We start from the raw sequence: 27605 nt of genomic DNA on the forward strand, positions 1-27605 counted from the left end.
CTCTTAGGAGTGGGCCATTCTTGGATGACCTTGATTTTCTCGGGGTCCACATGAACCCCTTTTTTACTAATGATAAACCCTAAGAAAACAACACTATCTACACAAAAAGCACATTTTTCTAAATTTCCAAAAAGTTAATTTTTCCTAAGAATATCAAAAACTTGCCTTAAGTGTCCTATGTGATCACTTAGGCACCTACTATAAATGAGAATGTCATCAAAATAAACTACAACAAACTTACCTATACAATCCCTAAGAACATGATTCATGAGACGCATGAAAGTACTAGGAGCATTGGTGAGCCCAAAGGGCATCACTAACCACTCATATAATCCAAACTTGGTCTCGAAAGCGGTTTTCCATTCATCTCCTTCTTTGATTCTAATTTGATTGTATCCGCTTTTAAGATCAACTTTAGAAAATATGATGGCTCCATGAAGCTCATCTAACATGTCATCAAGCCTAGGGATGGGATGTCTATACTTCACAGTGATGTTGTTGATGGCTCTACTATCACAACACATTCTCCATTTTCCATCTTTCTTTGGAACCAACAACACTGGAACAGCACAAGGACTTAAGCTCTTTCGAACCCAGCCCTTCTCTAACAACTCTTGGACCTGAGACTCAATTTCTTTTGTTTCTTGGGGGTTGGTCCTATAGGCAGGCCTATTAGGTAGGCTAGCCCCAGGTACCAAATCAATTTGATGTTCTATTCCTCTAGAAGAAGGAAGGCCCATTGGACCCTCGGGAGGAAATAGATCATCAAATTCCTTTAAAAGTGTTTTTACCCCCTTAGGTAAAGTCTCATGTCCACTAGATGTGGCAGTGCAAGATAGAGTTCCTTTACAGAGAAGGATATAAGAGGGTTGTTGAATCAAGAGGGTTTGTTTGGAAATTACATTCTCTTGAGTAACAACCTCTAGGGAGGGAACTCCTTTCTCCCTAGATTCCTCTCTATCCTTAGTTTTCACGGATTTTTTTTCTCTATTTTACTCTTTTTTTTTAAATCTTTTTTCTCTATCTCTTTTGAGTTTCATTTGTGCTTGATCCTCAGCCACCTGTTAAGGAGTAAGAGGATGAAGCACAAATTTCTTTTCTTTATGTGAAAAGGTAATCTCGTTAGTAAGGCCATTATGCATGGTTTTCTTATCAAATTGCCATGGCCTTCCTAACAAGATATGACAAGCTTCCATTGGTACTACATCACATAACACCTCATCTTCATAATTCCCAATGGAAAGCTTGACCTTTACTTGTTGGTCAACTGCCAAGTCACCATCCTCATTAATCCAATGGAGTTGATAAGGTTTAGGATGGGGACTAGTAGTTAAACCCAACTTCTCAATCAGCCTAGTGCTACAACAGTTGCACCATGAACCACTATCAACAATGAGAGAACATGCATTGTTTGAAACTTTGCATCTAGTGTGAAAGATGTTCTCCCTTTGTGATAGAGTATCACTAGGTTGATTGTTGAGGAGTCTCATAATCATTAAGAGCTCCCCTTCATAAGGAAAAGTAGACTCTACACCTTCCTCTTGCTCACTTGCTTCTTCCTCACTATTACTAGAGGAAGTAGTAGCCTCATCTTGGCTACTATAAATGTCATGCCCCCTCATGATCATGACCTTCTTTGTGGGGCATTGGGAGGCAATGTGACCCCTCCCTAAACATTTAAAGCATTTAATATCACTAGTCCTAGAACTAGTGTGTGTAGTGTCCTTTCCCTTTCCTTTTTCTGTTGCTAGATTCTTGGAGGGTTCAAAAGTTTTCTTCTTCTCAAAAGTTTTTCCCTCCTTCTTGGAATCTTTCTTTAGAAATGAAGAGTGGGAGCTATCCTTCTTATAAGATTTTCTCATTCTTTGTTGTTCTACCCTTACACAAAGTTGGACCAAGTCATTTAGCTCCCTGTAGGGTAGTAGCTCCACTTGGTCTCTTATTTCTAAATTAAGACCACTTAAGAATCTAGCTACAGTTGTAGCTTCCTCTTCCCTTATGCATGCCCTCATCATTAAAAGCTCCATTTGTTGCCTATACTGTTCTACAGACATGTCTCTTTGTTGGAGCCTTTGGAGCCTATTCATAAGCTCCCTTCCATAATAGGTGGGAATGTGCCTCCTCCTCATAGCACTTTTGAGATCATTCCAATATTGAATTGGAGGATCATTGTGGAGGCGTCTCTCTCTCTCTAGAGCAGTCCACCAATACATGGCATGCCCTTGGAAGCTAAGGGTAGCCAGAGGGACTTTTCTCTCTTCACCTACCCTGTGGCAAGCAAAGAGTTGCTCAACTTTCATCTCCCAATCTAAGTATACTTCCACATCATCTTTACCAAAGAATTGTGGAAGGTCAACTTTGACTTCCCTAGGTCTTATGGACCTTCTAGGAGTGTGTTGGTAGTGATCCCCTTGATTCATGCTTTCATTAGGGGATGTATATTGGGAATGTGAGCTCCTACTCTTTTTCCTATGTTTCTTCATATCTTCTTTCAATTTTTCTTCTTCTTGTCTTAAAATTCTCAATTCTTCCTCTAAATAAGCAAGTTGTCCTTCTCTTTCAATCTTTTCCTTCTGTCTTTGAATGGACTCTTTCTTTTTCCATAGTTTAAGTGATTTGAGCTCTTTAGTGATATATGAAAGACTTTTTGGAGAGCCATCACTTTCACTATGGGAGGAATCTTGAGACATTTTAATTCAAGAAAATATTTTCACACAAAAATAGTTTTTATGAAAATAATGTTTTTGAAGTGATTTAGACTTGGCACTTGGAGGTCTAAGAGTACAAATTGAACTTTGGAGGGAGGTGAGCTACTAAAGAACCACTTAATAACCAAGCCTCTTCAAGTAAAAATCTCTAAACCCCTTTGTACTTTTGTCTTGCACAAAACAATTTTCACAAAGACCTTTTCTTAAAGAAAATAACAAACAAGTGCCTATGTGTACAATTTATATGATGCTTGAAAACATAAAGAGCAAGGAAACATAAATTGCTTGAAAACTTAAATGACTGAAAACATAAATTGCTTAAAACATAAATGACTTGAAAACATAAACTAGGCGTTGAAAGCAATTAAACCTAAGTGAGAGCTTGAAAGGCACCAAAGACCTTAAAGGACCCTCTCACAAGTACTAAACGAAAATTTACTATGAGAACTCTTTAAGGAGAGATGGAGATACACCAAAGGCACTCCAAGACACTCCTTAATAAAGGCCTTGTACAAAAAATATGGAAAACAAAAATTACAAGGAAATTGAAATTGAAATTTTCTTCAATGAAATGAAAATTCACACTCCAAATGAAATGTAAATTCACATTCAAATGAAATTAGTGGCTGCACTTAATTTCAAAGAAAACAAATTAGCCACTAATTAGAAACAAATTTTAGTAACGGATTTTGTAAGGAAAAACAAGTTTTAGAAACCAAAAATTCCGTCACTAATTTTCACAAAAATTTTCACAATTAGCTTTGTTCCTTCTTGCTCCAATTCAGCCACCAAACTGCAACCTCACAAGGTGTTTTCACTCCTCTTTAGAAGCAACTTTGATTTTAGTCACTTCTAGGTGTTTTCAAGAGCCTAGCCACCAAGAGAGAACAAACTCCCTAAGCAACCACCAAAGCCTTCAAGTGGATGTCCTTTGCCTTGGCCTCCTACACCTTTTAAGAAGTACTCAACAACCTTCAAGACTGGAATATTAGTGTAAAACTGAAAAAGAACAATTTAGAATAGCTACACCAATTGGTGGAAAACAAATGAGACAAGACTAGAAAGAATTCCACAAAATTGACAAGCAAAAATTAAGGAAAATTTTGAAAGCTAGCACACAAAGAGTAACCTAGGAAAGGCACTAGAATAGGTTACAAAATCAAAAAGCTAAGATTATAAACAAAAATAAGACACAAATGATATGGCTGGACCAACAAAATAAGTGGGAAATCACACACCAAAACCGAGAGCAACACTTAACAATTTTCACTCCTTTTTGGCTTTTTCTTTTGCTATTTTCTTTCTTCTTTTTTTTTGCAAAATATTTTTCACTTGTTTTTCTATTAATGTTCAGGATTTTTAATGCCTTTTGAACAATAATATGTCTCGGTTTTAATGTAGAAAAACTGCAGCAAAAATTTTACACAAAACAAGAGGTGTTCACAAACATGTTTTCACTAGTGCTTCACAATTTTGTAGTATTTTTAGGTCAAATTTTTAAGCACTTTTTCCTTTGTTTTTCTCATGCAATTAGGACACTCACACCTCTGTTTTGGCTCTGTTTTAATGCTTATAAAAGTGTATTAGGTTTCAGCCACCACAAGACTCAAGGAAAAACCTAATAGGAAAGTGTTTAACAATTTTATTGGACAAAACTTTTAACAAGACATAATGGAAACCTAACTCTAGGAAATTTGCTAGAACTAATAGAAAATTAGGAACTCAATCATGTAAAACAAAAGCACATATAGTAAGGTACAGATTTAATAAGAAAATACACCAAAATTTTCGGATACAAAAACACAAAACAAAATTAGGTCAAACAAGCTAGTCTAGGAAGTTTTAACATACAAAGGACTACACAAGACTTTCTAAGACAAAACAATTGATTCAAAAGAAAAATCTAAACTCAATGCATGTTGTCCAATCACGGACACATGTGAATGAATGGAGAAGACTCAAGCAAATACAAAAACGCACAAGTTCAAGAGTACCTAAAAGCACAAAACCGAAATTGATTCATAAGAATAGGAACAAGCAAACATGAATCAATTACTTCATACTTGACATATAGGATCCATCAAAAATTGTATTAGAACTAGATCCATGCAGCAAACACAATTTTAAGACATAGAAAAGGAAGAATAGACAACACGGATTCAAGTAGGAAAAGTTAGAAACAAAAACCTCAAGATCACTAGGCTCTAGATACCAAAAATGATGGAGATAAGTTGAAGAAGATTGATGTTCTTCAATGACTCCATGCTTAGGACCGAATATGCCTTGAGGTTGACTTCAAGAGAAGCTTGAAACTCCATGAGCATAAGCTTCCATGGAGGAGAAGCCTTGGAGAAGGTTCGGTCACTTCTAGTGTAGTGTAGAAGCTTAAGGAACCTAGGTAAGGTTTGAAACCTTAGGTGAATTCCTAGTGAAGAAGTTCTCCACGGTTTCTAAGAGACTCTTGATGAGAGAAATTCTGAAGTTTATTTATCAAATTTGTCAAAAGTGAATACAAATGAGGCAATTACAAATATATAGGGTAAAGGTAGCTTCTAGGAGAAGCTAACCTTAACCATGGTTCACTAGGAACCATGGTAAGGTATACTTAACCCCCATGGTTTAGCTAGCTTGTAGGAGAAGCCAACCTTGACCATGGTTCACTTAAGAACCATGGTAAGGTAAGCTAACCTTACAAAGGTTTAGAAGCTTGCAAGGCAAGCTTCAAACCTTTGAAGTGAGACAAGCAATTTTCGGCCAAGGAAGAAGAACTAGCTAGGCGGCCTTGGATGCATTTTGGCTCCATGATTTAATTTGAAAAACTTTGTTTTGGTTTAGTTAGGTTCATCATATGATGATGAGACCTAGCTAAATCAAATCTATGAAAAATTAGGAGCAAAATGAGTCCAATATGCAAAATTTTGCCTAGGCCCAGTTCTGGCCCAATTACTAATCACACCCCAAGCATTGCTAAATGTCACCCCTTTTTCCCTACTGAAAAAATACAAAATGAATGTATCAACTAGGGAGGTTAAATGGAGTTAAACTCTCCAAGTAACCTACCTTGAAATCAATATACAAATACTAACAAAAGCAAATAAAGTGCCTCACAAATACAAAGGCAAAAATAACCTATACAAAAGACTATTTGAAAACTATACAATATATACAAGTAGAACTAGGCCTTCTCTTCATGATAGAGCATTCCAAGTGAAGAATACCTTGGGCTTGACAAGTCCACTAGTCTTCACAAGGTCCAACTCTTCTTGGATTCTTCTAGCCATAGCTCTAGTGATTGGACCCTTGGTCCATGGTCTATCATCTTCCCTCCCGAGATGTCTCTCGGTCAAGGATGCGGCTTTAATTGTTTTCCAAGTCTTCCCTCCCGAGATGTCTCTCGGCCAAGGACGCGGCTTTAATTGTTTTCCAAGTCTTCCCTCCCGAGATGTCTCTCGGCCAAGGACGCGGCTTTAATTGTTTTCCGAGTCTTCCCTCCCGAGATCTCTCTCGGCCAAGGATGTGGCTTACATTAATTTTTACAAGTCTTCCCTCCCGAGATCTCTCCCGGCCAAGAATGTGGCTTACGTTAATTTTTACAAGTCTTCCCTCCCGAGGTCTCTCTCGACCAAGGACGTGGCTTACGTTAATAATTATCAAGTCTTCCCTCCCGAGATGTGTCTCGGCCAAGGATGCGGCTTTAATTGTTTTCCAAGTCTTCCCTCCCGAGATGTCTCTCGGCCAAGGACGCGGCTTTAATTGTTTTCCAAGTCTTCCCTCCCGAGATCTCTCTCGGCCAAGGACGTGGCTTACATTAATTTTTACGAGTCTTCCCTCCCGAGATCCCTCTCGGCCAAGGATGTGGCATACGCTAATTTTTACAAGTCTTCCCTCCTGAGATCTCTCTCGGCCAAGGATGTGGCTTACGTTAATTTTTACAAGTCTTCCCTCCCGAGGTCTCTCTCGGCCAAGGACGTGGCTTACGTTAATTTTTACAAGTCTTCCCTCCCGAGATCTCTCTCGGCCAAGGATGTGGCTTACGTTAATTTTTACAAGTCTTCCCTCCCGAGGTCTCTCTCGGCCAAGGACATGACTTACGTTAATTTTTACGAGTCTTCCCTCCCGAGATGTCTCTCGTCCAAGGACGTGGCTTACGTTAATAATTAACAAGTCTTCCCTCCCGAGGTCTCTCTCGGCCAAGGACGTGGCTTACGTTAATTTTTACAAGTCTTCCCTCCCGAGATCTCTCTCAGCCAAGGATGTGGCTTACATTAATTTTTACAAGTCTTCCCTCCCAAGGTCTCTCTCGGCCAAGGACGTGGCTTACGTTAATTTTTACGAGTCTTCCCTCCCGAGATCTCTCTCGGCCAAGAACGTGGCTTACGTTAATAATTAACAAGTCTTCCCTCCTGAGATGTCTCTCGGCCAAGGATGCGGCTTTAATTGTTTTCCAAGTCTTCCCTCCCAAGATGTCTCTCGGCCAAGGACGTGGCCTTAATTGTTTTCCAAGTCTTCCCTCCCGAGATCTCTCTCGGCCAAGGACGTGGCTTACGTTAATTTTTACAAGTCTTCCCTCCCGATATCTCTCTTGGTCAAGGATGTGGCTTACGTTAATTTTTACAAGCCTTCCCTCCCGAGATCTCTCTCAGCCAAGGACGTGGCTTACGTTAATTTTTACAAGACTTCCCTCCCAAGGTCTCTCTCGGCCAAGGACGTGGCTTACGTTAATTTTTACGAGTCTTCCCTCCCGAGATCTCTCTCGGCCAAGGACGTGGCTTACGTTAATAATTAACAAGTCTTCCCTCTCGAGATGTCTCTCGGCCAAGGATGCGGCTTTAATTGTTTTCCAAGTCTTCCCTCCCGAGATGCGTCTCGGCCAAGGACGTGGCTTTAATTGTTTTCCAAGTCTTCCCTCCCGAGATCTCTCTCGGCCAAGGACGTGGCTTACGTTAATTTTTACGAGTCTTCCCTCCCGAGATCTCTCTCGGCCAAGGATGTGGCTTACGTTAATTTTTACAAGTCTTCCCTCCCGAGATCTCTCTCGGCCAAGGATGTGGCTTACGTTAATTTTTACAAGTCTTCCCTCGCGAGATCTCTCTCGGCCAAGGATGTGGCTTACGTTAATTTTTACAAGTCTTCCCTCCCGAGATCTCTCTCGGCCAAGGATGTGGCTTACGTTAATTTTTACAAGTCTTCCCTCCCAAGGTCTCTCTCGGCCAAGGACGTGGCTTACGTTAATTTTTACGAGTCTTCCCTCCCGAGATCTCTCTCGGCCAAAGGTGTGACTTAACGATAATTTTTAAACATATATCATGTTGCACCAATATATGACAACAAGTATAATCCAAATTCATTAATAAGGCACTATCGGCCTAAAAAGAGTACACTAAAAAGGGCACTATCGACCTAACATTACAAAGAAAAACAAAAAGCTTAAGACCCCACCTCCGGTTCCCCCTGAACCGGACCATCTTCAAGCGCACCCTCCTCGTACGCCGTCAGCTCCTCATTCGGCCCAGCTGGCCGTGCCGGGGCTTCTTCGTCAGCTTGTTGGTCCGGAGGGATGGAGGTCAGGTCCACCAACTTCCCCTGGAAGAAGTTCTTTGTCATATCCAGGTGAAATTCAGGGGGAAAGTCACCCAAGAAGCATGCTTGTCGGGCGGCCTGAGCAAAGCCAGCCTGATGCTGAGTTAGGACCTTGTTGCGCGCTTTCTCCTTGTAAGCCCCGAAAGCAATTCTCTCGGCCTCCAGCTCCTTGCTCAGAACAGCAACCTTCTCTGTCTCGCTTTTCAAGGCAAGCTCAAGGCGCTGAACCTTTAGAGCCAGGTCATCAGCTATTTGCCCCCGGCGATCCACCTCAGCCTGGAATTTGTTGTTGGCCGTTTGAGCGTCAGTAAGCGCCGCAGCGTCTCTTGGAGAGACTTCTCCTGCTCAGCTAGCTGCCGATGCAATCCATCGGCCTCGCCATTCGGCTCCATTACAATGCTTTGGGCTAAAGCCACAACACGCACTTGGAAATCACAGAAGAAGCTCCATTTCTGAGCCGAGGTGATACGACTCAGCACCCCTTGACCCGATTCGGAGGTCAAGTCTTGGCTCAGAAAATCCTGAGCGTTGACATTTCCAGGCAGAAAACTTGGCCCAGCCAAGCTTTCCGGAACAGGTGGACTAGCCACGCGGCGCTGCTTGGCCCGACGGCTCTCTTCCTCGGCCCTTGGGTCAGGCCTTCTTTTTTCAGGCTGGGGCCGAGTGGGTTTCTTCGACCTGACTGTTGGCCCCGCTCCACCACCTTGGGAAGATGGCTGATTCCCAAGCACGGCGGTCGGGGTCCTATTGTAGTGGTTGCCGCCACTTGATTCCTGATCAGTGTGTGAATATCCAAATCGTCCTCTCCATGATTCGCCATGATACCTGCACATCATTAGTCAAAATCAATGATAACACAAGAATTTAAAAAAGTAAGAAAGGTACTATACCAATCAATTCTTCAACTACATCGGCCGATTCACACAATCGAACCAGAGGACGGCACGGCAAAGGCCGAGGCAACATCTCCAAAAAATTCAAATTCGATCTCTCCTCCGGGGACATTTGGGATTTGGATACCGTGTCGTACTTCCTCGGCTTCCGAGTCCAGTTCAACGAAAACAGTGATCTCCCTTCGGCATCGAAAAAATACTTATTCCCTAGCTCTGGCCGAATCATCACCTTCATAAATCCTACTTTAAAATTTTTATAAGAAGTGGTGAAAGGCTGTAGTAGGCAATCACTGTGCCGAACCAGTGACAACCACTTAATCTTCTTCGTCGGCCGAGACGAATATAAGTGTAGGAACAAATGCGGAGTAGGCCAGATGCTGAGAGCCAAGCATAACTGCCTAAACCCTTGCATCGCCGCCCAAGTGTTGGGGTGAAGCTAGCTCGGCGCCACGTTCAGAAGGTGCAATATACCGACAAAATAATCATCAAAAGGCAGAGTTATCTTCAAATCCCGAAACATGTAATCATACACATAGAAGAACTGGTACTTGGACGACCCTTGGTTCAAATACACGAAATCCGGATTCGGCCCTCCATCACCTCGACACGGCTGAAAAAAGATGGCAGAGGGTTCCTCTTCCTCGGGAAAGTTTAGAAATTTCATTGCCGATACGAAACGAACAAGAGAGTTCTTATCGGTGTACCGGGAATACACGCTGCCAACCTCCCCGTGCACCCATGAATATCCAGGAGTTGATATGGGAGCAAAACTCCTGGACGATCCACCACCTCGGCTCGGCTGATCATCAGAAGCCATCGCCGATGAAGAATGATTCCCACTTTGCGACCGCTCGGACCCAGAAACGGACCCTGCACGATCCTCTCCATTGGAAGCCAAAGCCGATGCGACGTCTCGGTCCGACGTTTCTCTCAACCCAGAATCACCTTCGTCCCCGGAGGAGTCAATATGAACAACATTTAAATCTGCCATTACGTACCTGATTATTGAACTTGACCAATTTTTGATGAAGAATATGTGAATACAGCAACTCAGATGATCTCGGCTCGGAGCAAGTGATAAATGCGTATGTTTGAGAACCCTCCCAACACGCTTATTTATAGGCATTCCTCGAAAGTTATCAAGAGTCACACCCCTCTACACACCGTTGGATCACTTAGATCCAACGGTTCACGATGCGTAACCCTTCGCATGCGTCATTAATACCCAATGGTTATAATCCTTGGTATTCTGACAACGGTTACGTCCCTCCGTATTCCATTAGCAGTCATAACTCCCCGCGTGCGTCATTAATAACCAACGGTTACAACCCTTCGTTTCCCGTAAGCAGTTGTAACCCTTGGCCTACCCTCAAAAAAGGTAACAAACGAAGTGCCACATTTACCCTTTGTGTCGTTTTACTCCTAAAGGCTGGGGGGCTTGTGTACCGGGAGGACCCTATCGGTCACGTTGACCAACACGTGCCGTTCTGTCAGACACCCACGCGAATTGAACCATAACTAAAACCTTGACGCTAGCATCGGCTCGGCCTACAGCCGAAGGACGAAAGGAGCCCGACAGCAATATCAGCTCGGTGTAAGGCCGATACGAACAGAACCATGATACATCTCCATATACCGTGTACCGGCTCAGCCAAATGACGATCAAGTAGAATAGCACAACAAATACGTATCGGCCCGGCCAACAGCCGAGACGTTCAGCACCCAAAGCCTTAACCCGTTGGCTCGGTGATGTGCCGAAGGACAAAGCAAGGATTATAATGTCGATCAGGGGTTAACAAGGATAAGTACATGATTAAGACATAATTAGCCGATTAGCGCCGTATTACCTAATTTGGTAAGCTTTAGAAAAGGCCCAATACTGACAAGGCCCATCAGTAGTAGTATAAATAGGTCATTTATATCGAGGTACATCACTGTTCATTAATTACCCTAGAATATCGTGTTTGTCCTAACTTGAGCGTCGGAGTGCCTTTTGCAGGTACCTCCCCCCTCTGAAGAATCCGCCTGAAGCATCCGTTCGGCCCTTCACCACTAAGAAGATTACGAGTGTACCCTCAGACAGGTACAAAAATCAAGCAAAGAATGTATAAAAGGAGTTTATAACTACTAAAAATATTGTATACAAATAAGTATATATATATATATATATATATATATATATAAAGGTACAAAATTAATATAATATTTAACATTGATAAAATGTTTATAATTATATGAATCGACAATTTTTTTTCTATATATTATTTATTTTATTTATTAATAGTAATAGTCTATTGATAAAAAAAAAATAATGTGATTTCTTCCTTATAGTATTATTATTTTTACTTCACAAATATTATATTTGCTTAAATTTGATAAGGCTATAAATATTACATTTATTTACTAAAATATATTATTAATTTTAATAAAACTGATATATATATATATATATATATTTATATTTATATTATGTATTCTTTTCATATCAATTGGTTTTTATGTTACTCATTATACAATAAAGAAAAGAACTTTGGTGTTTTTTGGATCCAGTTCAAGAGAATTGACACAATATTTATATAAAAATATTAAAAAAAATTGTTAATCAGTCCTTGAGTTTTACATGCAATATTAACAAATAAATGGTATTAAATAATATGACAAATTGAGTATATGTATTCACATATTATTCGATATATATAATGAATGACATGAGGACATCAGGTTGAAACATTTTAACCACAACGTATATATATATATATATATATATATATATATATATATATATATATATATATATATATATATATATATATATATATATATATATATCCAAGTTATATTGTTATGGATATGAATGGATAATAGCTACCATCCTCATAAAAAAAAACAAGTGCAGATATAATGTACACATGAACACCTCCATTATACAAGGGCTCAAAGAATTAACAATATTCTGGACCAATTCGTGGATTGAAGCCTAAAAGTTGCAAGATTGTGGCCTCAGCTTAATTAGTCCAATCACTTTGAATGTATGACCTAATTATTGTGTTAGGTATCACGTTTTATCATATTAGGAGGGTACCCTGCAGAATGTGACATGTATAGTACGGAACATATAATTTCACAAGGACACTCTTTATATATTGGCATAATAACAACACGTATGTTATTGTTAGAGGTACATTAATTATTATGCCCATCTAATCTCAAATTACTGTATCAATTTTGATGTCCCTTTTATATGAGGTAGAGCAATGTATCAACCAAAAAGAAAAGAATGAACAATCTAATCGAGCAGAATAAAAAAATGTCTAAAATGTGAACTAACAAACAGAATATTAATCAATTAGCTTTGCATGTGTTAAAAGATGTAATGCCTATCGTTTTTGGTGTGCATGGGCACTAAAGAGGTATATTTCATTGTTTGTGAAAGAAGTTGAGAAACGAGTGGATTTTGAAGGTTGAGGTCGACGAAAGTGACATGTAATGTTCGAAAGGAACAGTGTAAAATGATACTTGAACAAACACGTGATGGACTATGGAATATTGGAATATATTTAAAGAAATTTAAATAAATTATATAAGATAATAATTTCAAAAAAAAAATAGATTAATTTTTTGTAGGATAAAAATGGAAAAAAAAATAAAACTGATTGAATTCAGAACAGCCCTCGTATTTGGACAAAGCAGCTTCAATCAATTAGTTTGACCATATAATAATCAAATATACGTGTGAGTTTGGTTGGTAAAGAGCAAGCTTATATTTTTCAAGGATGTGAATTTAATCATGTTATGATTTTATTATCGAGTAATCTATAAATATCTTGAACTATTTAAATCAACTTAATGGTAGAAATATAGAATAGAATGTACACAGTTTTAAATTTGATTTTTGTTGTTACCAATGTAATTCTTATTAATAAAAAAAAATCTATAAGTACTTTTATAAATATTTTTTAATGTTTGCCCCTAGCTCAATAGTCCTAGTTATATCCTAAGATTCAACTTATGTAAACTTTTATACGTGGATCAAGAAATAAAAAATAGTTTGACCATATATTGTCGTAATAGACACGTTTGGACTTGGTCTTTTACTCTTTAGGTTCTTTACAAGAAAGAGCAATTAGGACAAATATTAGGTCCAAAATTAGGAAAGAGGCATTGTTGTCCACAGCAAGCACATGAGTTGCCAACCATTTGGTTTTGGGACCACAAATATAGGACTATATGCACACCCAAACTCACTATTTTGCTTGGATTCTTAATGACTTTGGCTTTGCTATACAATATTACTATCTATAAATCAAAAAGTTACATAAATAATTAATGTGTTAAATTTAAGATCGAATAGTTTAGATAATATCTAAATTTAATCTTTAATCAAATTTCACTTGTTTTCTGATTGAATCAAGTCAGCCTAAAACAAAATTTTAAGATAATAAGGTGAAAGTAAATCTAGAATAAAATATTCTTATTGTACAAACCCCATACAATGCAACCACTTCTTGACACTTAGGGTTTGGGTGGGTGGGGACGATAGAAGAGCTTCGTCCTCATCTATATATGCACTGAAAAAAGTTTGATAATAACATCCATTTAATGCACGAATAGCACTAAGAGGTGCTATGGTACTATATGTTGGCTCGCAATCAAAGGGAATAGGCCAACACCCAGAACCATCCTATATACTGACTTTATGTTAGATTGGAGCATCAATCTAAATCATAAATAATTTTTGGGTTATGGAATTTGAATCAAGTCCAAAAGCATCGGGTTTGCATGGAAGACACATTGTCTTTAACTTGCATAATATGATAAATAACATGGTTGAGGTTTTATAGTCCAGAGAGGATCAATTCAAGTACACCTTTCATTTTTCCCCCCTATTTATTAACTACCATATATTATTACATCCAGTGACGGATCCAGAAATTTTAGATAGTGGAGACAATACTTATTTATATATTAATAATATTAAAAATTTTACATATAATTTTTAAAAGTATAAATATATATTATAATTATTTTTTACAAGCTTTTATAATTATGATTATGATTAAGGATGAAAATATGTTAAATTAGACTATGTTATATTATAATTTAGTAGATATGGACTTAACCTTTTTTCTAAAAAAAATACATGTCCTAAAAATGACTTATTTATTTATCATAGATATTTTTTTATATGTTTGATTAAAACTACAATCCTAAAAATATACTTTATAACATTTTAATACTAATAAAAATATAAAAATAAATATATTAAATTGTATAAAAATCAAGTTTAATTTATTTATAATATAAACATGTTTTTAATATATAATATAATATTTTAGATGATAATTTATTTTAAAACATATTTTATAATAAATTTTTTAAATAGAGTATAAATCTTTCAATCTTTCCTATTTTATTTTTTTAATCAACGTATACAATCTTACAATCTTTACTATTTTGATTTTTTTAATCAATATATACATAAATATAAAGTACAAAAGGTAAACATATATGCCACAATTTTTTTTTATCAAAAATTAAACTTTTTTAAAAAATTCATTTGTTATTAAAGAATATTCTTTATCACATATACGATTTAATGTCCTTCAAAAGTTTGATAAATATCAAATAAATGAACAAGTTTTTTAAATTTATATTTTATACATATGATAATTTAAATATATATTTATCTTATTAGAATATAATTTTTATTATTAAAAATATATTATTTTTTGAATATATATATATAATGGTAGTGGGGGCATGTGCCGCCACTCTCCTCTTAATGGATCCGTCAATGATTACATCGTACATTTATTATTACATTATTCAATTTTTTATCGTATAATTTTATCTCAAACTTCAGTGCTATATTATTATATACAAAATTTTATATTAATTTAAAATTAATTAATAGAACTTAAACTATCCTGAAAAAATTAAGTTTAATTCAAAAATTTAATTTATTAGATGAGAGAGATTTAAGGTTTAAATACCATATTAAATCTCATATTCTATTTGAGGGACTTTTAATGTTATTTGATGTTTATTTATATGTATCAAAATTAAAATAATATATACTTTTGAAATATATAAAGATAGGAACCATTTACGTATCATTTATTTATTTTTTACTATATTTGACATGAATAATCTACGAACTGTATAATTATAAGTCAACGTTGATGAAAAAAATTGCATTTTAATTATGAAAATTTATAGGCAATAATAAGTGTAATTCATATCAGTATTAGTTAATATTTTCATACACATATATGAGATAGGATGTATTGATACTAGATATTAAATCACTTAATAATTTTTTATATATATAATAAGAATTAACTACTAATCCAATCGATAAATGAAAAGATTTTTTTTGGATTAGATTTACCCTATGAAACTCATGCAAATAAAAAATTGTTGGATACTTCATTGGAATAATTTATTTTAACAAGTAGTATATTGTTTAAGATACGAGACTATTGTTAGATAGTAATAAAAATGTTTAATTTATGTAAAATTTAATAGATTTAAATATCTATTTAGTTAATGTAATCTACGCATTTTTTTTCTTTTAATTTTCATAAAATTATTTTTATCGTTTTATTCATAATATATATATATATATATATATATATATATATATATATATATTCTATAGTTAGAAAATTTTAATTAAATGATGATGTGATAAATGAAATGTCATATCATATGTATTATCTACATAGACATGTTTCATGAACTAAAATGATTAAATTTATTTTATAGGAAATCAAACATAAAATACTAAATTATAGGAACTAAAATTATCAAATTGTTTTATGAGGACTAAACCCTGTCAAATTATAAGGACTAAAAGGATATTTAAGTTAAATTAAAATAAATACTATAACTAATAAGTTTACACTTACATGAAATATAATTTTGGTGGTGGTGATAATGATAATGACAATGGTGATGGTGGTAATGGTGATGATGGTATCATCACCCAACATTGTCTCCACCGTTGTCACCATTATTGTCGTTGTTGTTACATGATAGCAACAATGATGATGGTGGTGACATTGACAAAAATTAATGAATCTAGTGGAGTGAAAGGTACTCAAATCCACTCAATTAGCTCAGTTGTTCCTCCAATCTTCATTCATGGATTTAAGCTTCATAAGAACTGTTCTTACCGGGGATCTTAGGTAGAGTTGATCCGCTGGGTAAGGTCGGTGAGCCTCCTTCACTAGTACGCTTGATGTTCCAAGATGGGGGTGGTACCTGCAAAAGAGACTCCGATGCTAAAGTTAGGATTTGTATGAGTATGTGTCTCGTATAAGTAATGCACGTACCTTAGTGTGAATTAAGGTTGCGTCGGGCCTTGGGCCTAAGATCAGTTATGATCTGATTAGATAGCAGATCTCGTCTAGACCGAGATCTCTTAGGGTCAGTTATGATCTGGCTAGATAGCGGATCTTGTCTAGACCGAGATCTCTCAGCGCATGTCCGACGTCATTCTACGTTGTGATGCCGAGCTCGAGCTCGGCATGGCAGTACGGATAGTACACTAGCCCCCCGAGCTCCGAAGACCGTAGGTCGAGGAGTTGAAACCGAGCTCGTCAGGGGGTCATGACCTTTCGCGTACGCCTGCCTGTCGGGATTCCATGTGTCGCAACTGTCACTTCTCATTTTGAAACGCGAGGTCGGCGCGTTAATGGGCATGACGGTTATGCAATGATGACTTCTTCTATCATAATGGGCCTCATTTAATACGTGGTCAGGCGTGTCCCTTGGGTGACACGTGTTGTGACCGTTTTGAATTTTGGGGTATTCTTTTCTCCCACTCGTGCCTCTTCCCCTTTGACTTTACTCTTTTCGTTTTCTTTCTTCTTTGGCTTCTTGCGCAAACTGCTTCTTGCACTTTCGCTTCTGTTCAGTTTCCGTTGCCGTTTCCGGCAACTGGGTTTCGCCTCTTCCTATTCGCTCTTTCTTTTGTCAAAGGGGTACCAAGTACTTCGATTTTCCTATTTTCTCTTTCTTCTCCAATATTTCCTTCTTCGAGTCTTTCTGTTTTCTTAATGGTTAGAGAGAGTGGTTCTAGGTCTTCCGCGCCTGCCAAGGGCAAAGGTAAGGCACGCGGCAAGGCAGTGGTCACCGGGAAAGCCGCCGTTGAAAATAAGAATCCGTCTAAGGACCTCGATCCAGGCATCCCTGGCTACGACTAGGTCAGGCGCGATGTGGGAGAGGCCCAAAGTGTGTTTAGGTCTTTCCTTGAGGTCAATGCGGTTTGGAAATCGCACAGAATTTATGACCCTTCTATCTCCCAAATGATCCGGCTTGAACCTTGTCAGGCCGATAAGGGTGTGTACATGGGGAGGTCTACTGACCCTCCCCATTTCTATGTCTACTAGTGTTTCTTTAGAGATTTAGGGATCTGTCTTCCTTTCACTCAATTTGAGTGTGATTTTTTGAATTTTATCAACTCGGCTCCTTGCTAGTTGCACCCAAATAGTTGGGGTTTTTTGCGGGCTTTCCAAGTCCTGTGTTCAGTTCTAGGGATAGAGGTGTCTCTTCCCGTTTTTCTTCATTTTTACCAGCTGAAAATAGGGGTTCCTCCTTATGGTTTGCTGTCTCTGAGTGGGAGTAAGGATGGAGGTTTATTCACTCTTTACTCCCAGTCATATAAAAATTTTAAACAAGAGTTTTTCCAGGTTGCACTTGTGGATGTCGACCCGTTGGAGGATGGGGCGTTCTACTTCGGCGGGTTGCCGAAGTTCCCCTTCTATTGGTGCCCCAAATCGGCTAGGTTTCACGGGGTGGGCCAATTACAATTGACGGCTTTGGAGGCGGCCGCCATTGAGAACCTTGCAGCGCTTCCTCGCCCGCTGGATTGCAAGCTCGTCTTGTCACTTGCGAACTCGACGTACAAGGAGAGGGGCTTAGAGAGTGAGTATTCCGTTTTCCTTAGGTTGTTAGGGTTTGTGAAACCTTTTTTTGCTGATGTGTTTTATCTTCTGTGTTTGCAGGCATAATGGGCAGGAACAAGTGGCATGAGCTGAAGCACTACTACAATGTTGCTGAGGTTGAGGTCCCCGAGCCTCGGGAGGAGGAGGTTGCCCCTCTGAAAACAAACAGAAAAAGAAAGAGGGTCGAGAAGGAGGTCGGGGGGACCTCTACCCCTCCAGATGCCGAACTGATGCTGACGCGGTGGACCTCACCGGGAGTCCGCCGCCTGAAGGGGCTCCCCAAATGGCCGTCACGCAGACTGCTGAGCAAGTTGCTCCCTCTGCCGAGGTGAGTGTCTTGGTTTTATTTTAACTTTTCTTCTATGTTGGTTTTTCTTGGTTTGTTGAGGTACTATTACTCTTTGCAGGTAGGGAACGTTGCCGAGGTGGGGGCCCAGGTTGCTGAGCAAGCCGCCCAGGCCGCCGTGGTGAGTACCTCGCTATTTGTTTTTCCTTCTATTTGCTATGTTGTTTTTTTTATCTTTTGACATAGAGCCATTTTTTGCAGGCAGGGGACGTTGTCGAGACCCCGGTGGCTCCAAGTTCGGAGGTGCCAGGGGTGGGCGTCCCCGTTGCTGAGCAGGGGATGCCTGTTGCCGCTTCTGTTGCTGTTGAGGATCGTGGTAAGGGGCTGAGTTTTGAGGTCCCAGCGGCGAATCCTACGGTCTCGGCACCGCATCTGGTCCATCGCAGGGGCTTCCCGGAGTTGGTATATTGCCCACCGTTTCGGGAAGGACCGCTCTGATGTGCGATTGGACCATGTGAGTGCTTCTGCTGACATGGACTCGTTGTGGAGTGCGGGGGTGACCGCCGAGAAGTTCTTTCCCAAGGGTTTTCTGAGCTCGGAGGACCAGGGGATGATCGAAGAGGTCGGGCCCGTGGAAGGTCTTGACGCTGCCCAGGTCTTTCTGCAAAGGAGTATGGCTATTATGGACCACTGGAACCATAGGTGGTCCAAGCAGCAAGAAGACCTAGTTAGCCTGAGGGGCCGAGTTTAGCCATTGAAGGACGAAGCCAAGGCCTTGAGGGAGGAGAGCAAGGCTTTAAAGGATGAGAACTGGGCCTTGGCAGGAGCTCTCGGGGCCGCCAAGCTGCAGAACGAGGCGGAGCTTCAAGCTGCTCGGAGGGAGGTGGAGAGGATCCGAAAGTCTCTAGAGATCGCTCTGAGATCTAACGAGGCTTATGCTGCTCAGGTTCACGATTTGCAGGAACTTTCCAGCTCTTCCCGGGCTCGAGTGCGTGCCTTAGAGGATGAGGTCACTGAGCAGAAGGCCGAGTTGGTGGCGGCGGCCGAGAAGCGTCTTTGTGACGAGGTGCTTCTCGGCGGACAGGCAGAGGAGAATGCTGCTCTGAAGGTGGACCTGGCAAGGTTGGAGGAGGCGAAGACGGGGCTGGAGAGGAAGCTCGAGGAGACTGAGCGAGCCGTCATCTTTGAGCACAAGAGGGGGTTCCTCAAGGCAGCTCGCCAGGCAAGGCTTCTCGCACCGGGGTTTGACTTCTCCGCCATGCACATGGAGAAGGAGGTCCGCTTTGGGAAGCTAGTGAAGGAGGATGACCTCGAGGATAGCTCCAGTGACAACGCCTCCGCCTAGGTCGCCTTTGTAATAATCTTGGTTTATTTTTCTCTGCTTCATTTTTTTCTCTTTGAATTCAAGTATTGAACTCTGTAAACATTGCTGTGTATATGTATTTTTTGCTTATGTGCTGTTGTGCTTTTCTTTGACTTCGCGTTTACGTTTGATTTTTTGCTGTTTGCGCGATTTTAAAATACGTTCAGCATTTGCTGTGTATTTTTGTGCTTTGTGGCGCTTAGACCCGATTTGGAGCGAAGTGGTTTGTTCCAAGGTTCAAATCCGTCTTTGGGCGAGATTGAGATGTTTCGTTGTGAGGTTCAAACTTGACCTCGAGTGGGTTTTGCCAAGGTTCGAACTCGACCTTGATTATGCCAAGGTTCGAACTCAACCTTGAGTGAATTTTGCCAAGGTTCGAACTCAACCTTGAGTATGCCAAGGTTTGAACTCGACCTTGGTTATGCCAAGGTTCAAACTTGACCTCGAGTGGATTATGCCAAGGTTCGAACTCGACCTTGGGTATGCCAAGGTTCGAACTCAACCTTGAGTGGATTTTGCCAAGGTTCGAACTCGACCTTTAGTGGATTATATTAAGGTTCGTATTCGGCCGTAAATATGAGCGAGATGAGTTGGACCGAGGTTCGAATTCGACCTCTTCGTAGTGTGAAATATGTTGTGTTACGGTTCGAACTCGACCTAAATTAAGAGCAAGATAAGTCGGATCGAGGTTCAGATTCGACCTCGTCGTAGTGTGAAATATGTTGTGCTACAGTTTGAACTCGACCTAAATTAATAGCAAGATAAGTTGGATCGAGGTTCGGATTCGACCTCGTCGTAAAATAAAGTAAAGTATGCCAAGGTTCAAACTCAACCTTGGTTTAATCACAAAATTAGAGTTAGGAGAATATGAATGAAAAGAATGAGTTATTTTATTAGTTGTGTGAATGTGCCTCGTTAAAAACCCTCTCAGCCAAAACCCATTTTTCTATTTTTTGGGATAAAAGACTAAGGTGGGAAAAGAGTGCACAACTCATTCGTTCAAAATTTAACTGAAGTAGAACTTGAGATGCGTGGCATTCCAAGTTCGTGGTATGGATTTTCTGCTGAGCTCCTCTAGTCAGTATGCTCCATTTTCCAAGTCTTCTACAACTCGAAATGGGCCACCCCAGGTGGGTGCAAGCTTTCCATCTGATATGTCTTTCCGAGCATCGCCTAGTAGACGCCACACCAGGTCGCCAACTCGGAAAGAGCGAGGTCGCACTCGCATATTATATCTTCTGGAAGCTTGGAGCTTGCAGGCTTCTTCATGGATTTGAGCTTCTTCTCTGAGCTCGTCAACTAGGTCGAGGTCGGCTGCTAACTCTTGAGCGTTCTGCTCACCGTTGAAGGCTTGGCGTCGGTGCGATGTCTCTCCGACTTCTACTAGGATCATGCGTCAGCTCCGTAAGTTAGCCTGTAAGGCGTTTCTTGCGTTGTTGACTGGGGGGTGCAATGATACGCCCAGAGGATGCTGGGAAGCTCGTCGGCCCACTGTCCTTTGGCGTTCCCTAGTCGCTTCTTAAGTTCCCGGAGGATGACCTTGTTAGCTGCTTCGGCTTGGCCATTAGTTTGCGGATGTTCCACTGAGGTTGGAAGATGCTTGATACCAAGCTCACGGAGGAAGTCCTCGAAGCCCTGTGCGATGAACTGCCGGTCGTTGTCAGTAATGAGGGTGTGAGGGATTCCAAACCTGCAGACAATATTCCTCCAGGTGAATCCTTGCACATTTTCGGTGGTGATTTTGGCGAGTGGGCATGCCTCGATCCACTTGGTGAAGTAGTCAATGTTCCACTTGGTGAAGGCCATGCTGACATCATATGGTGAAGAGCTTCGGGCGTTGCCAGTGTGTGTTTCCAAACTGCTGGCATTCTTTGCATTTTTGTACGTAGTCCTGACAATCCGATTTCAGAGTGGGCCAGTAGTATCCTGCTCGGAGTACTCTGGTCGCCATTGAGCGTGCTCCGGAATGCATGCCACATATGCCCCGGTGAATCTCTTCGATGACATAGGCTGCTTGAGGCGCAGTTAAGCACTTGAGCAGTGGGGTGGAGATGCCACGTTTGAACAGTTCGTCGTCGACGATTACGAATTTGGCCGACCTCACCCTTATTTTTCGAGCTTCGTCCTTGTCTTTGGGCAAAACTCCTTCTTTCAAGTAGCTCCAGATGCCTGTCATCCATCCCTAGTCTTCGTTGTTGTTGGTATTGACGACTTTGTCGTCTAGGCTGGGTGAGTGCAAGGTCTCCTGGATGATGGTCCGATGTTACCCGGGTCGTTTGGTGCTGGCGAGCTTCGATAGGAGGTCGGCTCGGGCATTTTGTTCTCGCGGCACATGCCGTATCGTGAACTCGTCGAAGGACGAGATCTGGTGGGATGCGATGTGGAAGTACCGCTGTAAGAGAATATCCTTTGCCTGGTACGTCCCACTGAGTTGTTCCACCATGAGTTTCGAGTCGCTGTTGCAACTCACTCTTCGGGCCCCGAGGTCGCGAGCCAGCCTTAGTCCTGCGAGAAGTGCCTCATACTCTGCCTGGTTGTTGGTCACTTTGAAGCTGAATTTGAGGGATTGCTCCAAAGTGACTTGGTTTGGGCCTTCCATTATGATACCTGCACCCCCACCCTTAGAGTTGGAGGACCCGTCAACGTGTAAAGTCCATACATGTGGTTCCTCGGTAGAAGTGGGCGTGAGCTCGGCTACGAAGTCGGCCAGGCATTAAGCTTTCAGGGCGCCACAACTTTCGTACTGGATGCCGAACTCGGACAATTCTACTGACCACGCAATCATCCGTTCGACGAGCTCGGGCTTTCTTAGAATTTGCTTGATGGGGTAGTCGGTTTTGACTATCACCTGGTGGCTCTAGAAGTAAGGTCGGAGTCGCCAGGCTTCGGTTACGAGTGCCAGTGCCAACTTTTCGATCATTTGGTACCGTTTCTCCGTACTTTGAAGGACTTGGCTGATGAAGTAGATCGGCGTCTGTACTTTCTGATGTTCTTGCACTATCACTACGCTGATGGCGTTTTCTGCTACAGCCAAGTAGAGGAGGAGGTCGGTTTTATGATCCGGCCTCTACAGGATAGGCGGGGTTGTGAGAAAGGTTTTGAAGCTTCGGAAAGCTTCCTCGCACTGATCCGTCCACTGGAAGTCTTTTGGCTTCCGTAGCAGAGTGAAGATTGGCTCTGCCTTCTCCGCGAGTCTGGGGATGAAACGGGACAGTGAGACTAACCTTCCGGCTAGGCGTTGGACTTCTTTCACTGTTTGAGGACTCTGCATCTGGATAATGGCTTTGCACTTCTCAGGGTTGGCTTCGATTCCTCTGCTAGTGATCATAAAACCGAGGAAATTACCTCCCTGGACGCCGCAGACACACTTCTCCGGGTTGAGACGCATGTTATGTCTCCTGATTTGGCTGAACACCTCGGCGAGGTCGGCTGCATGGTCTGCGGCTGAGGTGGTTTTGACCACCATGTCGTCAACGTAGACCTCCATATTCCGACCAATTTGCTGGTGGAAAACCTTGTCCATCAGTCGCTGGTAAGTGGCCCCCGCGTTCTTGAGATCGAAGGGCATCACTCGATAGCAGTAATTAGCGTGATTAGTGATGAATGACGTGTGCACCTCGTCTGGTGGGTACATCATGATTTGGTTGTACCCGGAGTAAGCGTCGAGGAAACTGAGGAGGGCGTGCCCGGATGCTCCATCGACCAGCCTATCGATGCTTGGCAAGGGGTATGAGTCCTTAAGGCATGCATTGTTCAAGTTGGTATAGTCGATGCACATTCGCCATTTCCCCGAGCTCTTTTTTACCAATACCACGTTTGCCAACCATGTGGTGTACTTGACCTCGCGGATGAAGCCAGCGTTCAACAATTTTTGTGTCTCGGTGATGATGGCCTCCCGTCATTCACCAACGACCTTCCTCTTTCTCTAGGCCACTAGCCTTGCCTCCTTGTGTATTGCTAACTTGTGACAGATGAAGTCAGTGTTTATACCTGGCATGTCGGCACTAGGCCAAGCAAAGAGGTCGAAGTTCTTGAGGATCTCAGCTTCGAGCTGCTGTCGCAACTCCGGGCTCAACTGCCTGCTGATTCTTGTGCACTGCCTGGGGAGTTTCCCGATCTGGAGGTCGTCGAGCTCGTCAATGGGACTTGGCCGTTCGTCATGAGAGTCGGACCTCGGATCGAGATCAGCGATTTCCACGTGGGTGATGTGAGCCACTATGGGAGGATCGCCGCGGCGACGCTCGTCGGGCGAGGAGACTCTCAGGCTTTCGACGTAGCATTGCCGGGCTGTCTTCTGATTTGCTTTGACAAAGATGATTTTACCGTCACTTCCTGGGAACTTCATGGTGAGGTGCTGGGTGGACACCACTGCTTCGAGTTGATTTAACGTCGGTCTCCCAATGATGATATTATAGGAGGTGTTGGCTTCCACAAGGAGGTATCGGACCATAATTCTCCTTGTATCCGGAGAGGTTTCGAAGGTGGTCAACAGGTCCACGTATCCCCGAGTGTGTACTCGCTCTCCTACAAAACCGACTAGGGGCTCTGTGTGAGGTTGGATGAGAGAGTGAGGGATGTCTAACCTGAGGAAGGTCGGCCAATACAGGACGTCTGTCGAGCTCCCTTGGTCTATCAGTGTCTTGTGAACCTCCCAATTAGCTACCTCCACGGCTATGACCATGGGATCATCCTGATTGGGACTAACGCCAGCATAGTCGTCGTCGGTAAAGGTGATCGGCGGTGAGCTTTGGTGCGAGGTCGAGGTAGTGGAGTGGATGCTGTTAATATTACGCAGGTGCCTCTTCCGGGCTGAGCTGCAGGCGCCTCCCCCTGCGAAACCACCTGCAATTGTGTTGATCACTCCCCGTAGGGGGGGTGACCCTGTCTCCTGGCTTACCTCGACTTGCACTACTCCACCGGCATTTTGCTGAGAACTAGAGGGTTGGCCCGTGCGAGCTCCCGAACCACGGCCTCTGCCTCGCCCTCGTCCGCCATAGCCTCCTCGGTGACCCTGCTATCTTTGGACATATTGGCCGAGGTGGCTCGCCTGGATGAGTTCCTCAATGCGGTCTCGGAGCGTGCGTCACTCCTCGGTGGTGTGACCGTGGTTCCTGTGGTACCGGCAGTGTTTGGACTTGTCCGCACTATTGGGTGTATGACCTGGTGGTGGCAGGGTGAGCAGGTTGCTGTTATTGGCCTCCTCCAGGATGTGAACTCTTGGCGTGTTCAGGAGAGTGTAATAGTCGTATCTCCCCCTTGCTTGTCCTAGCAGTTTTCTTGAACTGGCTGTGGTTGGTGACCCTCATCTTGTCCTTGTGGCCACTATCAGTCTTTGCTTGTGATTTTCCGTGAACTTGGTCACGGAAGGCGGAGTGTTCTTCCATTTGGATATACCCAACAGCACGGGCACGTAGCTCGTCCATATCGCAAGGAGCTTCACGACATAGACTGTCGACGAATGGTCCGGGCTTGTGTGCCATGAGCATGGCGTGCAGGGCGACCTCGGGATTCAGATTCCTAATATTTACTAAGGTGGCGGCAAATCGTTCCATGAACACCCAGAGTGGCTCGTCGTCGTTCTGTCTGAGGCTGGCCAGGGCGGCTGACGTGATGTGATGAGGTCGGCTCGTTGCATACTGCGTTGTGAATCGCCTGACCAGAGTGCTTAAACTGTCGATTGACTCAGCGGGGAGCTGGGTGTACCAATTGAGTGCAGCCCCCTTGAGTGAGGTCGAAAAAACCCTGCACAGTATAGCGTCCTCATTAGTATAGAGGTTTACCTGTATGGTGTATAGATCGATGTGCTCGTCCGGATCTGTTGTGTCATCGTAACGGTCGAGGTGGAGAGGCTTCCACCCAAAAGGAAGAGGTGTCTCCATGATGCCGTCCACAAAAGGATAACGGCGGAAGGTCGTCTGATTCCCCGTGCCGTGGGCGGGGGTGTTGCTGACGTCATGCGCCGACCTGTTCATCGATGCGTGAGACTGATGTGTGGCAGGCTTGGGAGTCCGTGCCCTAGCCGCCGTTGGCGGTTGAGAAACTGAGTGCCCTTCGTCCTCATTCAGGTTACTCTGTGGGGGGGGGGGTTGATTCGAGGGACGCCGAGGGAGTTGAGCTCGAATACGCTCGTTCTCGGCGCGTAGTGCCGCTAGGTCAGCTTCATTAGCGTTACGCATTGCTGCTAGGTCAGTTTCGTGCTTGGCACGCATACTTTGTAGATCGACGGCGTGTTGTTGCCGTATCTGCTCGACCTGCTCGATCAGTCTTCTTAATGTTGCTTCGCTATCCATGGTAGTGGTGTGATCTAGGTCGTTTGTTGCGCGTATGCTATGGCTTCTGGTGAAAACCATAAGCGTGGCCGATAAGAGCTGTCTTGATCAGCTCCATGGTGGGCGCCAAATGTTCTTACCAGGGATCTAAGGTAGAGTTGATCCGCTGGGTAAGGTCGGTGAGCCTCCTTCGCTGGTACGCTTGATGTTCCAAGATGGGGGTGGTACCTGCAAAAGAGACTCCGATGCTAAAGTTAGGGTTTGTATGAGTATGTGTCTCGTATAAGTAATGCACGTACCTTAGTGTGAATTAGGGTTGCGTCGGGCCTTGGGCCTGAGATCAGTTATGATCTGATTAGATAGCGGATCTCGTCTGGACCGAGATCTCCTGGGGTCAGTTATGATCTGGCTAGATAGCAGATCTTGTCTAGACTGAGATCTCCCAGTGCATGTTCGAGGTCATTCTACGTTATGATGCCGAGCTCGAGCTCGGCATGGCGGTACGAATAGTACAAGAACCAAATGAAAATGGTGGAGAGTCTGTAAAAGTGGTGTGCCACCTTCAAGAGAAGGATAAGTAAGAAGGATGAACTTGCCATAAGGAGGAAGTCCTTGATAAAAGTTATTAAGAAAGAAGTTCTCCAAGGAGAGAACTAAAACTTTTGAAGACAAAATTTGAAAATACAATTCTCATTAATCTCATCAAAAGTAATGAGTTACATAGAGGAAGGATGTACATATAGAGTTTGACAGTTGGTGGTACAAGTTAAGCTAACCATGGTTACATATAACTAAGATTAGGTTAACTTGTACTCAAACCAACTTACTCTAGTTACAATTTGAGTTTGAATTTTCCTTCTAAAAAATTCATTCTTATATCTAAAAGAACTAATGGAAGCATGCCAAATGGAAAAGTGCATAGGGTGTGATTAGATGTTAACATCATAGATCTAGTAGGGCCAATGAAAGCATGTCACATGATAAAGTGCTAAAAGTGTGACTAGTGTATGAAAAATGTGACTTAATGGGTTTGTTTGGTCTTATGGAAGAGGTGTGGTGTGAGATTGGATGTCCACTCTTGGACCATCACTCCCCCCTTCTCTCATGGGCCAATCAAGTCCAATAAACACATCTCAAATATTAGTTGTAACCCCCCTAAATTGATAATTACACCACTAAAAAATTACTACGAAAAAAATTCATACACTATTTGACTAAAAACTGCAATGTCAACATTAATAAAATATTTACAAGAAGAATATATACAATGAAAATATGGTTTAAGAAAGTAACCTAGAGCTTAAAATAAGCTTAAGTCTTCTATCTTCATGACAGTCGGAACCCGAAAAATTTTGATCTTGCCAACAAATGGTTTGGACCTCTATTTGAAAATCTCATTAGTTTTGGATTGCCCGAATACCAAACTAATCATCCGTCTGATGGTTTTGAAAAGAGTTTGAAGGAGTTTTTATTGATATTTTACTCAACATCAGAAAAAGAAAATAGTTTTCGAAAGTTCGACTTTGGCCCTCACAGCTGGAGTCGGGTCTTAGGG

General features: G+C 42.0%; 1 protein-coding gene across 1 annotated transcript; it reads right to left on the minus strand.

Moving 5' to 3' along the window:
* Nucleotides 1–20859: 20859 nt before the first annotated feature.
* Nucleotides 20860–21174, minus strand: LOC145954487 (uncharacterized). Its single transcript, XM_083068774.1, has one exon. It carries the CDS (start codon nucleotides 21172–21174, stop codon nucleotides 20860–20862), a length of 315 nt encoding a protein of 104 aa, XP_082924900.1.
* Between the last annotated feature and the right edge of the window lie 6431 nt (nucleotides 21175–27605).

The sequence above is a fragment of the Cajanus cajan genome, chromosome 1, assembly GCF_000230855.2.
Source record: "Cajanus cajan strain Asha chromosome 1, NIPB_CcT2T_4, whole genome shotgun sequence".
Taxonomy (NCBI): domain Eukaryota; kingdom Viridiplantae; phylum Streptophyta; class Magnoliopsida; order Fabales; family Fabaceae; genus Cajanus; species Cajanus cajan.